The sequence below is a fragment of the Castor canadensis genome, chromosome 5 (genome assembly GCF_047511655.1).
Source record: "Castor canadensis chromosome 5, mCasCan1.hap1v2, whole genome shotgun sequence".
Taxonomy (NCBI): domain Eukaryota; kingdom Metazoa; phylum Chordata; class Mammalia; order Rodentia; family Castoridae; genus Castor; species Castor canadensis.
Genome location: NC_133390.1, coordinates 45,780,505 through 45,796,635, shown reverse-complemented (window position 1 = coordinate 45,796,635; position 16,131 = coordinate 45,780,505). Strand labels below are relative to the sequence as shown.

Sequence of the window (16,131 nt, the reverse complement as noted above, 5' to 3'; positions counted from 1 at the left end):
GAGTTTTTTTAGATCCCTCTCTGAAAAAGTCATTCTTATTTGGGTTGTAGAAAGAGCTTCTTTTTATCATTCTCAATGGCTAAATGACAGGATTATTTTATTAATTTTTTTTAGCCAGTAATGTTGAATAATTCAAGTCACTACTAAACTTCAAAATGTCATTTCTGCTAAACATATCGAAATTCACCAGATTTGTCCTAATGCTAAGGGAATTAAGTCATTAAACTGTAAATCATTTTATTTATCCCCTCAATTCTAATCACTGTTAATTACATATATGAAAGCTATACTTTTACATTGTAGTTAGTTCTGAGATCTCAACTTATACAGATTTTTCACCCCAATCCTTTACTATAACAACAGCAGAAACAGCAAAAAATTCCTTTGCAGAGATCATTTTTTTCTCCCAAGATGGAAGAAAAAAGCTGGCACAACACTCATTAGAATTAATTTGCTAATCTCTTAATTCACTTAATTTTGGTTCCACACTTATCAGTAGCATTGTTGGTCACCGAGTTTCCAACCACGTCAGTAAATTATCCAATGATAAAACTAAATAATTTCAGAGCAAATTTACAGTTTGTTGATATTTTACATATTTTAAACAGATGGAACTAATTAAAAGGCTAAAGAAAAATATCAGAAATAATCTTAGGCTTTGTTGGTACAAAAAAGGCAGGCTAAAAATAAGGAAAGATGCTATGGGACTCTTCAGACCCCATCTTTCAAGCTGAACTCTATCTCAGCCCCATGCTACCCTTTGCAGTTGTAAATTGTAAGAGAAGAAGGCCTGCGTTGATTCCACCTTCCCTTATCTCTCAGATTAAAAAACATTGATGTCAATCACATCACATGCATATGATTAAAACACTTAAGAGCATGAGCAGGGTAACTGTCAATCATCCCAGCCCAACCCACCAAACTTCCTGAGTCTTTCCCCACCCACAGGTTATGGGGTAGTTTAAAACACCTTGAAATGCAGAGCCTACTCTCTGGGCTTCCACCTGTGTGCCAGGTGGGGCCCCATTGCCTTTTATGATCTCTTCTGCTTTCTTTTTCCAGGGAGCACTTGCATCCCACCTGGCCTGCCTAGCCAAGATGGGACCACCATTGCTTTTAGTGATGACTTCCCTTTGCCTTTAATAAACTCCATTACCTCTCTCACTACATTAATGTGTTCTGCTGCGTGCTTCTATGCAGGACAAAAAGAATTTTGGAATCTTCTAATCAGAGACTGCATGAGCCTACAACATAACTATGTTAACAAAAGCAAGAAATGTGCATGTCGTGATTTGCTTTTATTGAATTTTCCAGTATCTTCAAATAATCCCAATTGTGTTGTTCATGGCCTGTCCTCTTAACTATATTGTAGCATCCTGTAACTCGTCACATTATCGATTATGATAAAATGTAACAATTATGATAAAGATTTCAAGAGTCAATGTTCAAATTCTATTTTGCTAAGAGACAAGATATAAAGTAGGTTTGCATCCTTCAGGTAAAATAGAGGAAGGCCAGCTATATATTTTAGTAAATGACAGGAAGAAATAATTTGTGATTTGTGATTTCAGTCATGTGATAGCCCACAAAGTTTTTCACTAAACTTTGAAATTACATTTTAAAATGCTCAATATCCTATATTTTGTTTCATGGTTTTGGTCAGACTGCTATTTTTAGAGAAGATCATACATTAATATTCTTTCTCAAAAACTTCTTCCAAATTTGCTGCTTTCTCGGTTTTCTTCAAGTCATTTTTCTTTAGTGAAATGGAACTTTAATTAAATCTCTATATACTCAACCAAATATGGAATTACTCTTTCGGTCAAGAACACTTAGTTTTTAATTCTCTTTTCTGTCCAATTCTAAGTGGCAAAGTGACATAAATCCATTCTTGTTTTACTCTTGAGTTATAAATTAGGGATCTGAAGCTCTAGTTCTTATGCGAAGAAGTTTCCCGTTAAAGGCAGCACTATGCTAATTGGATACTTGGGGTCCAAATCCTCTTTCCACTTCTTTTATGTTATTTTCACAGAAATAGACATGATAAATGTGGTTCCTGCATTATAAAACGTCCTTGCATTTCTTCTCCACAGTGTGTTTTAGAAATGTTCATGTTGTTTTCTGAGCCTATTACCTGTGATAGTTCTGCTTTATGTGGAGTCAGAAGAGTTCACCTGAAATACCTACCAGCAGGAATCCTGGGGGGCAGCGATCCTCCCGCTGGCACTGGATGTGGGGCCTGGATGCTATTTAAAAACCCTGCCCTCAGGAAGCTGGGGCAAAAGGCTTCCATCCCAACGGCTGGAAAGGATCCTTTTAAGAGATAAAAATTGACATTAATCAAAGTCTTCTATATGGAAAAGTTGTTGATCATTAACTTGGAATAAAACCTAAAATCAACAAAGACATCAAACCATACACGGAAGCCATGAATTCAAAAACTGGGATACAATTTTTCTCATAAAGATAGCTCCCCTTAGCTACAATTAGAGTTTAGAAGCATCAGAATGCTAAGATAAAATTTCTAAAATGTAAATTTAGAACACCAAGATATACTGTGGGTTAACATAAAAGCCAGTCATGGATATTTATTTGCAGAGTTAATGTACACATGAGGTAATTTACATGTTTTTGAAACAAGGCTAAGACAGTCAACACATACAGTTCTTAATATGTCACACTCTTCTATTAGGAACAAGACATGAGAGTTTGCAAAGGTAGACCCACATGCTTTTTCATTTTTAAGAATACTATTGTGAAGCAAAAAAAATAGCAAACTGTTTGGAAATTTTTTCATACAATTACATAACAAATCATAGAATAAAAGAGTATTATAGCTGAAAAGCACTTTAGAAATTATCTAGTCAAAGACCTGCATTCCACAAACTGACAACCTGAGGCCTAAAAGGGGAGGTGATTCTACAGTTGGCAGACTGCTAGTAGAGTGAAAATGAATAATGAACAATTCCTTTTTGACAGATTATTATTCTCTGTATGTGAGTCAGAATTCCTGCACTTGAAAGAGTAATAGTACCATCTGTGTTTCAGTAATCTGAAAGACGCTAAAATCACTCAGAAGAAAATGTAATATGCATTCCATATCAGTGGATGTGAGGAAGTAGGCTAGGCAGTTAGCTGAAATTAGTATAGTTAGGCCATATGAGCCCCTGGAAACTTCCATTATGATTTCCTCATGACCTTAAAGGGTAGAAAAAAAAAAGCAGGACAGACGAGAATGAGAACACTAGGAAGACTAGGGCACGACCAATTAGAACATTGTAGGCAGGCCAACCAAAATGCTGCTTTCTGTACCTAATCAGCATAAAGATAGCAAAGCTCAGGGATGAATGGATAAAAACCTTGGACTATGTCACTTCACTAGCAGCCCTCTCTCGGGACCCTTCCTAGCTCTAGGGACTCTATCTTTTGCTATTTTTCTATCTCAATAACCTCTCCTGCTTTTCTTGCTCTCCTTGTTCGTGATTTTCTTTTTCTTTTTTTATTGTCGGGCTGGGGGTATGTTGTGGTATTTACAAAGGTTCTTACAATATATCAAATATATCGTATTTGAATTCACCCCCCTCCATTATTGTTCTTTATCTCCCCTCCCCCATTCCTGGAATAGTTTCAACAAGTATCATTTTTTCCATTTACATACATGTGTACACAGTATTTGCTTATATTCACCCTCCTACACTGTTTCTTCACACGCTACCCCTTTGTGTGTGATTTTCATTCTTTGAAATGGTGAGACGAAGACTCCGGGCTCAGAAAGAGCAAGCCTGGTAATAAATGGACAGCACTCATCACAGACATGGCAAATCTAAGATACAAATCACAGTCCTTCCCTAAAAGCAAGCGTCACTGATAGCAGCAATCTTATTAGGGTCCTCTAAAAAGCTAAGCACCTTCCCATGTTGTGTCCTGGAGTGAGGCTCTTCCCTTGCTCAGGTTTAGCAAATTCTGGGTTTGTGAAGAGATTTCACTTTATTTCACGATACAAAATTTCCATCAAAAATAAATTAAAATTGGAGACATCTCTGAACTTGGGTCAGAACTAAAGGAACTTGCTATGCCACAGTCTGTATTTCTTGCTTCTATAGATAAAGTTGTTGCTAAAGGAAAGCCAACATCCATTAGATCTTCCATATGTTTTTAGGAAAGGGCAAAGTAATAATGCATGTTTTAATGGTAAGGCTCATGCATCATATGCTATATTAAAGAAAGCATGGATAGAAAAGTCAAATATAGTGGGTAAATGAGTTTTGTTGATTTTATGGGCTCTTAATAAATTGAGCCCATAAACTCTAGCAGGCAGAGTTGGAGACCCTTAATAGGATAGGTGGCAAAAGTGGCAGGGAGTAGGCCAGAAAGTGCTCTGAGGTAACTTTCAAGGAACAGTGGGATGGATATTTCACTTGTGACTGCATGGGACATTTATCATTGAACACAAACATGTGTTTGTATGCAATGTTGCCTAACACAAAGCATTTTTCACATTGCAATGTTTCATCATCATCTGGGAAAACGCTCAGGCCTGAGAGCACTGAATTGAATACCAAGTAGAGGTAATCTTATCACACATTCACATGGGCCTCTTACTCAAAATTATAAAGAAGTGGCATTATTATAACAGGGAAAATAATTACAAGAAATGTACATTTGATTATATGCTGTGAAAAACTAAAAACAATACAATTTTAGGTGGTTATAGATTTATTAAAGCCAAGTAATAGGAAGATAATTTAAACATGTTAGATCATAAATGAAAGGAATAAATTACTCAGGCATAGAAAACAATATAAAGGAAATTTATCATAAAGAAAATTTGAAGAAAAAACATGTAGAGCACTGACTAAATAATATAAATATGCTATATAATGTGAGATTTTTATCTTTTTTTGCGATTTTTGCCAATATTATCTAAAACTATTAACTTAGAGAAAGTCTCCATTATTTAACACCTTGAAAGGAACTAAATACAACTATTATTTTATTGCTATGATTACACTGATTACTGTTTTTGTTGTTGTGACAGCCTGTCATATTTAATAGTAGCTTTCATTTTCCTAAACTTGCTGCATCATTCCTAATGGTTTTGCAGTGTTCCTTTACCATGTTTAAAAGATATTTCATTTATTGTAGTTTCTCTTTCTTAAGGGACTGTCAATTTTTATAGCTGAAGAAAAGCAGAAAAAGTGTTGTTTGAATACATACTCAGTTGAGATATCACTTTATGAAATAATAATGCCTTATCATTTTCCTCCTGAAGGTCAGACATGTCAAAAGAGAGCATGAAGCACTATAGCTCTAAGTTTTCACAAACCAGTCAGGAAAAACTAAAATTCTTCTGTTTCTTTATTCATACGAAATTAAATTTTAGGATTTGATATGAAATAATTTTATTCTGTTTTGCCCAATTGCTCAAGCTGCTGACTCTAATTTATTTGTAAAGTAATTGCAGAATTTATTAGTTGATTGTTCGGTAGCTAAAGAATAAACGATGTATAAAATCTATAGCAGGAGAAATGTCAATTTCCATGAGTATTTTGGTTTAGTTACATTCAGTAGCATCAGTTTTAAGTAACTCAAACACTAGCATTTACAGTTTTTCATGGTCTTGAGTCTTTCATTAGTACAGTGGTTTTCCACTGTGGTGTTACCTTCACCCTTAGGGCAATACCCTAAGGTCACAAACTATGACTGGGTCAAGGCATTACAGGTGTTTAGTAGGTGTTGAAGGTGTTGCAAAACATAATGTACTCTCTACCAAACAGAGAATTTTGTCTCCAAATACTAGTAGATTCCAGTGAGAAATATTGCACAAGAGTAAAGAATCATAAAAAGTTTGCTTTTAATAGGTCATACAGTAAGATTACAATGTGAAAAAGCCAAAGTTGACTTGACTCTATCCTGATTTCTAGGTTGATCAATTAATGGATGATTCTGATTACTTAGATCACTGTAACTGAAAGTAAGCTGACCTTCATAATAACTAGTTTTTAAATTATTAAACTAATAATTGACACAGTCTATGAAACATATCATGTCTAATTTGATGTTATAGCAATGTCCCTGTAATAACTTTACATTGGAAATTAGGTAATATTAAGAATTTGTGTAAAAGATAACATTCTGTCATAGTTTGCTAAATTCTTGGTACTTCAATTTCCTCATTTGTAAAATGGAAATTATAACTGACCCTACCTTATTGTAAAAATTAAATGAAAGCAAATGATCATAAGTATGTTAGTGTTATTATTACTTACCTGTCCTAACTTTTTTAAAAAATGAATCCTCTTTGGTAGGAAATAGATAAAGATTGATAAAATTTTCTAACTCTTTCCCCCTACATACATTCACAAATCTCTAATATATAAAAAAATACTTCTTTGAAGACAGTGTGCCAGTAATTTAATCTTGATGTTCAAAAGTTAAACTTTTACATGTAAGGGTAACATCACTATAATATGAACTTTTGAGGTACATTGTTTTCATTAGGATGCACTTTTGCAAATAATCATTTTGATTATTTCCATTGTATACACAATGCAAATATGGACTTAAAGACAAACAATTTATAATTGGAAACTTAAAATACATGCATGTACATATGCATTTTAGGTGCTGCTGGAAGATTTGTTTCTTACTACTTTTGGTTCTCCTCCATTATGTCTTGTTTGGTGATTTTTTTTTAACCATAGTTTTCCAAAACTGATGTGGTAAGTACACCAGCAGAGGGCAAGAAGATTGGTAGTAGAATGATAAAACTAAAAATCCATTTCTCTTTTTGTTTTACTTCATCCTTTAGCAACTGCTATTTTTGTGTGCCTTTTATAAATGTATATAAGACCATAACAGTTCATATAAATAAAGTATAAGTAAAATATACTCATAATATTCCTTGGGAAGGTTGCACAATCATTTTCATTGCTAGATATGTGCAATTAGAGAATTTGGGGATTGCCAGTTTAGATGCTAAAGAATAAATAAAGTAAATAATTTATTTCAAGGACTTAAACAATTAGTGCAAAGCCTAGATTTTATGTGGCTTAAGGCAGTGATCATAGAAGAACATGTTGTTTCTTATACAGTAGTTCTCAATCTTGCATTTATATTAGAAATAAATAATAAAGGACCAAGGGCAAAGAGAATGTGGAAAATCTGTCTCTTCAACTCTTCAAGTGAGTTCTTTATCAACTACATGCCTCTCTTCTTTTTCTGTTACAATAATTGATAGCACTAAAATTCTCTCCTCTACTAAGAGAAATAAATAGAAAAACCCATTGTTTGGGCAAATGCTTCTTAGTTTTCTGGGATACAGACTCATTAAGTTCACAACACCACTGAGAATGATCATCAACAGAAAAAAGAGGTATTTTTATGTAAAGCATTGGAAGAATGCATCTTTTATCCCATGGAGACTTTATCTGGAATCTCTAATTAACATCATACAGTCTGGGAAAGACTGAGTTGCCTTGCCTATTTAGTATAGAAAGAAATACTGCCTTGTGATGCTTGAGGTAGATCCATGTGTTTTCCACTGAGGTCTCCTATTGCTGGTCACTGTGACCAGAAGATCTAACTGTGATCAGAACTTGTAGTTTTAATAAATAATAAGTTGATTAAATGTATTTGAAAATGCTTAAATAAAAGGTGACAAATTCCTTCTTAGGCAAACATCTTGCTGTGACCTAAGGAAGCCCTTACCTGCTCAATTGCTTCTGGGCTAGTAGTAAATTTCTTCGGCTGAAAGGGAGTTTAATTTTCATTTAGGCTTAGAATGTGAAAAATAACTAATGACATCCATTCATTGACTTATTTATTTACCCAATAAATATATTAATTAAAGCACTTTTTGCCTATAGCATTCATTTTTAATACAAAAAATAGGAAATAAAATAATTCTCAATATGACCCTATTGTTCTCAGTAAATGATTCTAACTAAGCTAAGCCAAAGATACAATCACAGAATTTTGTTAATGCCCTAAATTCATACAAGTGGAAATACCTGTACAACTAAATTGAGGTTTTCCTCTTTACTTGCATAGGTAAACTTGATTCAGATTTGTCAGCACTAAATAAAATTAAAGATCATCTGTGAACATTATTATTTTGTTTTAGACTTTAAAAAATCCTTCAGGTTCCTGCAATATGAATTTTATAGATTTCTCATCCAGTTATTGTTCAGTAGGTCATAATAAAAGTATTGAAGCAAAAAGGGCAGTGCTGTGGCTACATTTTTATGAGTTATTTCTTTAGTGACTTTAAAAGTAAATTTTCAGCTTTCCCTGAATTATTTTTTAAGCTTTCAGTGTTTGTAGCATGGATATGATGGAATTATGGTTGTTCTAATTTATTTTAAAAAATTATAGCATTAGCAAGGAGACTTAAATGTTTTGAAGTTGATTAAGATCTTTACTAAAAAAAATATTTAATTTTCATTTAAAGTAAAGTTCTTTGACTTTTTAAAAGCAGCCATCTAATTAATTTATTTAGAAATGTTTATTATCATATTATTTTTATACTGGGGCATAGTGTGACATTTAAAAAAATGCTTATCATATATCTTAGCTGAATTCACCCTCTCCATCATTTTCCTTTATTCCCCTTCCCCCTTCTTAGAATAGTTTCAACATGTCTTATTTTTCCATTTTTATAAGTGAGTACATGTGTTTCCACTCTATTCACCCTCTACACCCTTTCTTTTTTTTTTCGTTTTTTTTTTTTTTTTCATTTTTCTTTTATTATTCATATGTGCATACAAGGCTTGGTTCATTTCTCCCCCCTGCCCCCACCCCCTCCCTTACCACCCACTCTGCCCCCTCCCTCTCCCCCCCCTCAATACCCAGCAGAAACTATTTTGCCCTTATTTCTAATTTTGTTGTAGAGAGAGTATAAGCAATAATAGGAAGGAACAAGGGTTTTTGCTGGTTGAGATAAGGATAGCTATACAGGGCATTGACTCACATTGATTTCCTGTGTGTGGGTGTTACCTTCTAGGTTAATTCTTTTTGATCTAACCTTTTCTCTAGTTCCTGGTCCCCTTTTCCTATTGGCCTCAGTTGCTTTAAGGTATCTGCTTTAGTTTCTCTGCGTTAAGGGCACAAATGCTAGCTAATTTTTTAGGTGTCTTACCTATCCTCACCCCTCCCTTGTGTGCTCTCGCTTTCATCATGTGCTCATAGTCCAATCCCATTGTTGTGTTTGCCCTTGATCTAATGTCCACATATGAGGGAGAACATACGATTTTTGGTCTTTTGGGCCAGGCTAACCTCACTCAGAATGATGTTCGCCAATTCCATCCATTTACCAGCGAATGATAACATTTCGTTCTTCTTCATGGCTGCATAAAATTCCATTGTGTATAGATACCACATTTTCTTAATCCATTCATCAGTGGTGGGGCATCTTGGCTGTTTCCATAACTTGGCTATTGTGAATAGTGCCGCAATAAACATGGATGTGCAGGTGCCTCTGGAGTAACAGTCTTTTGGGTATATCCCCAAGAGTGGTATTGCTGGATCAAATGGTAGATCGATTTCCAGCTTTTTAAGTAGACTCCAAATTTTTTTCCAGAGTGGTTGTACTAGTCTACATTCCAACCAGCAGTGCAAGAGGGTTCCTTTTTCCCCGCATCCTCACCAACACCTGTTGTTGGAGGTGTTGCTGATGATGGCTATTCTAACAGGGGTGAGGTAGAATCTTAGCGTGGTTTTAATTTGCATTTCCTTTATTGCTAGAGATGGTGAGCATTTTTTCATGTGTTTTCTGGCCATTTGAATTTCTTCTTTTGAGAAAGTTCTGTTTAGTTCACATGCCCATTTCTTTATTGGTTCATTAGTTTTGGGAGAATTTAGTTTTTTAAGTTCCCTGTATATTCTGGTTATCAGTCCTTTGTCTGATGTATAGTTGGCAAATATTTTCTCCCACTCTGTGGGTGTTCTCTTCAGTTTAGAGACCATTTCTTTTGATGAACAGAAGCTTTTTAGTTTTATGAGGTCCCATTTATCTATGCTATCTCTTAGTTGCTGTGCTGCTGGGGTTTCATTGAGAAAGTTCTTACCTATACCTACTAACTCCAGAGTATTTCCTACTCTTTCTTGTATCAACTTAAGAGTTTGGGGTCTGATATTAAGATCCTTGATCCATTTTGAGTTAATCTTGGTATAGGGTGATATACATGGATCTAGTTTCAGTTTTTTGCAGACTGCTAACCAGTTTTCCCAGCAGTTTTTGTTGAAGAGGCTGCTATTTCTCCATCATATATTTTTAGCTCCTTTGTCAAAGATAAGTTGCTTATAGTTGTGTGGCTTCATATCTGGATCCTCTATTCTGTTCCACTGGTCTTCATGTCTGTTTTTGTGCCAGTACCATGCTGTTTTTATTGTTATTGCTTTGTAATATAGTTTGAAGTCAGGTATTGTGATACCTCCTGCATTGTTCTTTTGACTGAGTATTGCCTTGGCTATTCGTGGCCTCTTGTGTTTCCATATAAATTTCACAGTAGATTTTTCAATCTCTTTAATGAATGTCATTGGAATTTTGATGGGAATTGCATTAAACATGTAGATTACTTTTGGGAGTATCGACATTTTTACTATGTTGTTTCTACCAATCCATGAGCATGGGAGATCTCTCCACTTTCTATAGTCTTCCTCAATCTCTTTCTTAAGAAGTGTATAGTTTTCCTTGTAGAGGTCTTTCACATCTTTTGTTAGGTTTACACCTAGGTATTTGATTTTGTTTGAGGCTATTGTAAATGGAATCGTTTTCATACATTCTTTTTCCGTTTGCTCATTGTTAGTGTATAGAAATGCTAATGATTTTTCTATGTTGATTTTATATCCTGCTACCTTGCTATAGCTATTGATGATGTCTAGAAGCTTCTGAGTAGAGTCTTTTGGGTCTTTAAGGTATAGGATCATGTCGTCTGCAAATAGGGATATTTTGACAGTTTCTTTACCTATTTGTATTCCTTTTATTCCTTCTTCTTGCCTAATTGCTCTGGCTAGGAATTCCAGTACTATGTTGAATAGGAGTGGAGATAGTGGGCATCCTTGTCTGGTTCCTGATTTTAGAGGGAATGGTTTCAATTTTTCTCCGTTAAGTATAATGCTGGCTGTAGGTTTGTCATATATAGCTTTTATAATGTTGAGGAACTTTCCTTCTATTCCTAGTTTTCTTAGAGCTTTTATCATGAAATGATGTTGGATCTTATCAAAGGCTTTTTCTGCATCTATTGAGATGATCAAGTGGTTTTTGTCTTTGCTTCTGTTAATGTGGTTTATTACGTTTATTGATTTTCGTATGTTGAACCACACCTGCATCCCTGGGATGAAGCCTACCTGGTCGTGGTGAATAATCTTTTTGATGTGTTGTTGAATTCGGTTTGCCATTATTTTGTTGAGCATTTTTGCATCAATGTTCATTAAGGAGATTGGCCTATAGTTCTCCTTTTTGGAGGTGTCTTTGCCTGGTTTTGGGATAAGTGTAATACTGGCTTCATAAAATGTGTTTGGCAGTTTTCCTTCCCTTTCTATTTTGTGGAACAGTTTAAGGAGGGTTGGTATCAGTTCTTCTTTAAAGGTCTGATAGAATTCAGCAGAGAATCCATCAGGTCCTGGACTTTTCTTTTTGGGGAGACTCTTGATTGCTGCTTCAATTTCATTTTGTGTTATAGGTCTATTCAGGTGATTAATTTCCTCTTGGTTCAGTTTTGGATGATCATATGTATCTAGAAATCTGTCCATTTCTTTTAGATTGTCAAATTTATTTGAATATAGGTTCTCAAAGTAGTCTCTGATGATTTCCTGGACTTCCATGGTGTTTGTTGTTATCTCCCCTTTTGCATTCCTAATTCTACTAATTTGGGTTTTTTCTCTCCTCATTTTAGATCTTGTTTATTTTTTCAAAGAACCAACTTTTTGTTTCATTAATTCTTTGTATGGTTTTTTTGGTTTCTATTTCGTTGATTTCAGCTCTTATTTTTATTGTTTCTCTCCTTCTATTTGTTTTGGGATTTGCTTGTTCTTGTTTTTCTAGGAGTTTGAGATGTATCATTAGCTCATTGATTTGGGATCTTTCAATCTTTTTAATATATGCACTCATGGCTATAAACTTTCCTCTCAAGACTGCCTTAGCTGTGTCCCATAGGTTCCGGTAGGTTGTGTTTTCATTTTCATTGACTTCTAGGAACTTTTTAATTTCCTCTTTTATTGCATCGAGGATCCATTCTTCATTAAGTAATGAGTTATTTAGTTTCCAGCTGTTTGCATGTTTTTTGTCTTTACTTTTGTTGTTGAGTTCTACTTTTACTGCATTGTGGTCAGATAGTATGCATGGTATTATTTCTATTTTCTTATATTTGCTGAGGCTTGCTTTGTGCCCTAGGATATGATCTATTTTGGAGAAGGTTCCATGGGCTGCTGAGAAGAATGTATATTGTGTAGAGGTTGGATGAAATGTTCTGTAGACATCTACTAGGTCCACTTGATCTATTGCATATTTTAGATCTTGGATTTCTTTATTGAGTTTTTGTTTGGATGACCTATGTATTGATGATAATGGAGTGTTAAAGTCTCCCACAACCACTGTGTTGGCGTTTATATATGCTTTTAGGTCTTTCAGGGTATGTTTGATGAAATTGGGTGCGTTGACATTGGGTGAGTAAGATTGATGATTATTATTTCCTTTTGGTCTATTTCCCCTTTTATTAGTATGGAATATCCTTCTTTATCTCATTTGATCAATGTAGGTTTGAAGTCTACTTTGTCAGAGATAAGTATTGCTACTCCTGCTTGTTTTCGGGGGCCATTGGCTTGGTAAATCTTCTTCCAGCCTTTCATCCTAAGCATATGCTTATTTCTGTCGGTGAGATGAGTCTCCTGTAAGCAACAAATTGTTGGATCTTCTTTTTTAATCCATTTTGTCAAACGGTGTCTTTTGTTGGGTGAATTAAGTCCATTAACATTAAGTGTTAGTACTGATAGGTATGTGGTGATTCCTGCCATTTAGTTATCTTAGTTGTTTGAAGGTTTGATTGTGTGTACCTAACTTGATGTTACTCTCTACTGTCTTGCTTTTTTTTCTTATCCTGTGGTTTGGTGCTGCCTGCCTTTTCATGGTTAAGTTGGGTGTCACTTTCTGTGTGGAGGATCCCTTGCAGAATCTTTTGTAATGGTGGCTTTGTGGTCACATATTGTTTTAGTTTCTGCTTATCATGGAAGACTTTTATTGCTCCATCTATTTTGAATGATAGCTTTGCTGGGTAGAGTATCCTGGGTTGAAGTTATTTTCATTCAGTGCCCGGAAGATCTCACCCCACGCTCTTCTTGCTTTTAATGTTTCTGTTGAGAAGTCTGCTGTGATTTTGATGGGTTTACCTTTGTATGTTACTTGTTTTTTCTCTCTTACAGCCTTCAATATTCTTTCCTTAGTTTCTGAACTTGTTGTTTTAATGATGATATGTCGTGGAGTAGTTCTATTTTGATCTGGTCTGTTTGGTGTCCTGGAGGCCTCTTGCATGTGTATGGGAATATCTTTCTCTAGATTTGGGAAATTTTCCATTATTATTTTGTTGACTATATTACGTATTCCCTTCGCTTGCACCTCTTCTCCTTCTTCGATGCCCATGATTCTCAAGTTTGGTCTTTTGATGGAGTCAGTGAGTTCTTGCATTTTCTTTTCACAGGTCTTGAGTTGTTTAATTAATAGTTCTTCGGTTTTTCCTTTAATTACCATTTCATCTTCAAGTTCTAAGATTCTGTCTTCTATTTGTTCTATTCTGCTGGATTGGCCTTCCGTTTTGTTTTGCAGTTCTGTTTCATTCTTTTTTCTGAGGTTTTCCATATCCTGGCAGTTTTCTTCTTTATTGTTGTCTATTTTTGTCCTGAGTTCATTTATCCATTTATTCATTGTGTTCTCTCTTTCACTTTGGTGTTTATACAGTGCTTCTATGGTTTCCTTTATTTCTTCTTTTGCTTTTTCAAATTCTCTATTTTTATTGTCTTGGAATTTCTTGAGTGTCTCCTGTACATTTTGGTTGACCCTATCCAGTATCATCTCTATAAAATTCTCATTGAGTACTTGTAGTATGTCTTCATTTAAATTATTCTTGTGGGCTTCATTGGTTCCTTTGGCATAGTTTATCTTCATTTTGTTGGAGTCTGGATCTGAGTTTCTGTTCTCTTCATTCCCCTCTGGTTCCTGTACTAATTTTTTGCTGTGGGGAAACTGGTTTCCCTGTTTTTTCTGTCTTCCGTCGTTGTCCTTGGTGTTGTTACTGTCCCTGTACTGTGTGTAATTAAGTATTTTCTAGCTTGTAATAATAACAATGGTAATATTTAGAATGGAAGAGTGAGCTGAGATGGAAAGGAAGAAGTTAAAGAAAAGGGGAAAACAAATATACAGACAAGAGGGAGAAAGCAGAACAAGGTATCAGACAAGAGAGTTTCAAAGGTATAAACAGGGAGTGTTAGTGTACTAATCGACAGTAAGCTGAACAGACATTAGAGAGACAGAGGATTGAAAATCAAAGATAAAAAAAATAAAAAATAAGTAAATGAAAGTAATATCTATATATAAAAATGAATTAAAATAAAATGGAAAATAGAAAATTAGAAAAAAAAAACCAAAAAATTTCCAATTTTATATGCAATGCAGTTTCAGACTTAATAATTTGGGTGTCCGTCTCAATCTCCAGTCCTGGAGTTGGTGCCTCAGATGTTGTTCTGTAGTTGTCTCATCAAAGGGGATGCATAAAGTAGAACAAAACTACACACACACACACACACACACACACACACACACACACAAAGCCCCACCAAGTGTCCCAAGTTCAAATGCAATACAGTTTCAGTAAGTTTTTTGGCTTGCAGGTGTAATTCTGTTGTTCTCTCATCAAAGGTAGGGAGAAAAAGAAAAAAAAGCATCTGGAGACAGTTCTGAGAGTGGTATCTGCAACTGTGGCTTGCCTGCCTGCTGCTCTCAGCCTGTAGCTGGCAGCGTTATTTATGCAGATCTCTGGGGTGAGCTAGCACTCACCTGGTCCCACAGGCTTTGTTTGCTCAGAGTTCTCCTGTGTGGGAGCCTCTGGTACAGGCTTTCCCCTTTCCAAGCACTGGGAAAGGTGACACTGCCCCTGCGTTGTCAGGCCTGCGTGTTTATTTACAGTTCATGTGGGAGGTGGGTCTTCCCCCCTCTCCTCTGAAGTTTTCCTCCCACTGTCACTTTCAGAAGCTTTCCTGCTCCTGCTTACTGGGCGGTGCTGCTGCTCCTGCTGGCCGCCATGTTTGTTTACAGTTCACGTGGGAAGTGGGTCTTCCCTCCTCTCACAAGCTTCCCTGCTCCTGGTTGCTGGGCACGCGCCCTGCTCCCGCCAGAGGCTCTCCGGCCCGCCCAGCTTGTTTATTTACAGTCCCGGGACGGATTCCCTTCCCCCAATCTTCAGCGCTCAGGGCACACCACCCTCTTTCCAGCGTGTCTTAACTGTTCTTATTGCTTATTACTCAGTTTCTCTTTTTTTCCCGGGTGGAGGTCAGTCTGTCCAGGGGGCTATGGTGCTCTGGCCCAGGCTTGTCTGTGGAGCTACCGCGGTACTGCGAAGCTCACCTGGTCCGCGTCTTCCCAGGCCGTATGGGCGCCGGCCACTGGCGGCCCCGGGGGCCCTCCTCGTTTCTCCGTTTAACGTGGAAATTCTCTGCACCGGCTGGAGATGTGGAGGGGTCAAAGTTATGCCTTTTCTTGGTGATTATGCCTGCAAAGTGTGTCTCCAGCGTCTCTCCAAGATTTCACTATAGGAAGGTCGCTTTCTGCTTCGTACCTCTAGCCGCCATCTTGGAACCCTCTCTGTCCTACACCCTTTCTTTATATCTTACCCCTTCCCACTGGTAGCAATCTCCAGACAGGAACTGTTTTACCTTCCTGTCCTCCATTTTTAAAAAAATTATTTTTTTAATTTTTTATACACTTATTCATATGCGTATGCATTGTTTGGGCCACCTCTCATCCTTGTCTCCTGCCCCCTCACTCCCCACCAGGAGTTTCATTATGACATTTCCGTATATATATGTATATATGTATATATTTAGTTAGAAGGATATCTCTTTCTAACTAAACCACCATATAGT

The 16,131-nt window shown here is 36.1% G+C and overlaps 1 protein-coding gene across 5 annotated transcripts in view; it reads right to left on the bottom strand.

Annotated features, from left to right (window-relative positions):
* Positions 1-16,131, bottom strand: part of Epha6 (EPH receptor A6) — a 933,912-nt gene that overhangs the window by 186,661 nt on the left and 731,120 nt on the right. For all 5 annotated transcript variants that reach the window (XM_074072950.1, XM_074072946.1, XM_074072947.1 and 2 more), the window contains one exon: positions 2,188-2,313. In XM_074072950.1, coding sequence (XP_073929051.1) covers positions 2,188-2,313 — 126 coding nt within the window. The remainder of the gene's footprint in view (positions 1-2,187; positions 2,314-16,131) is intronic.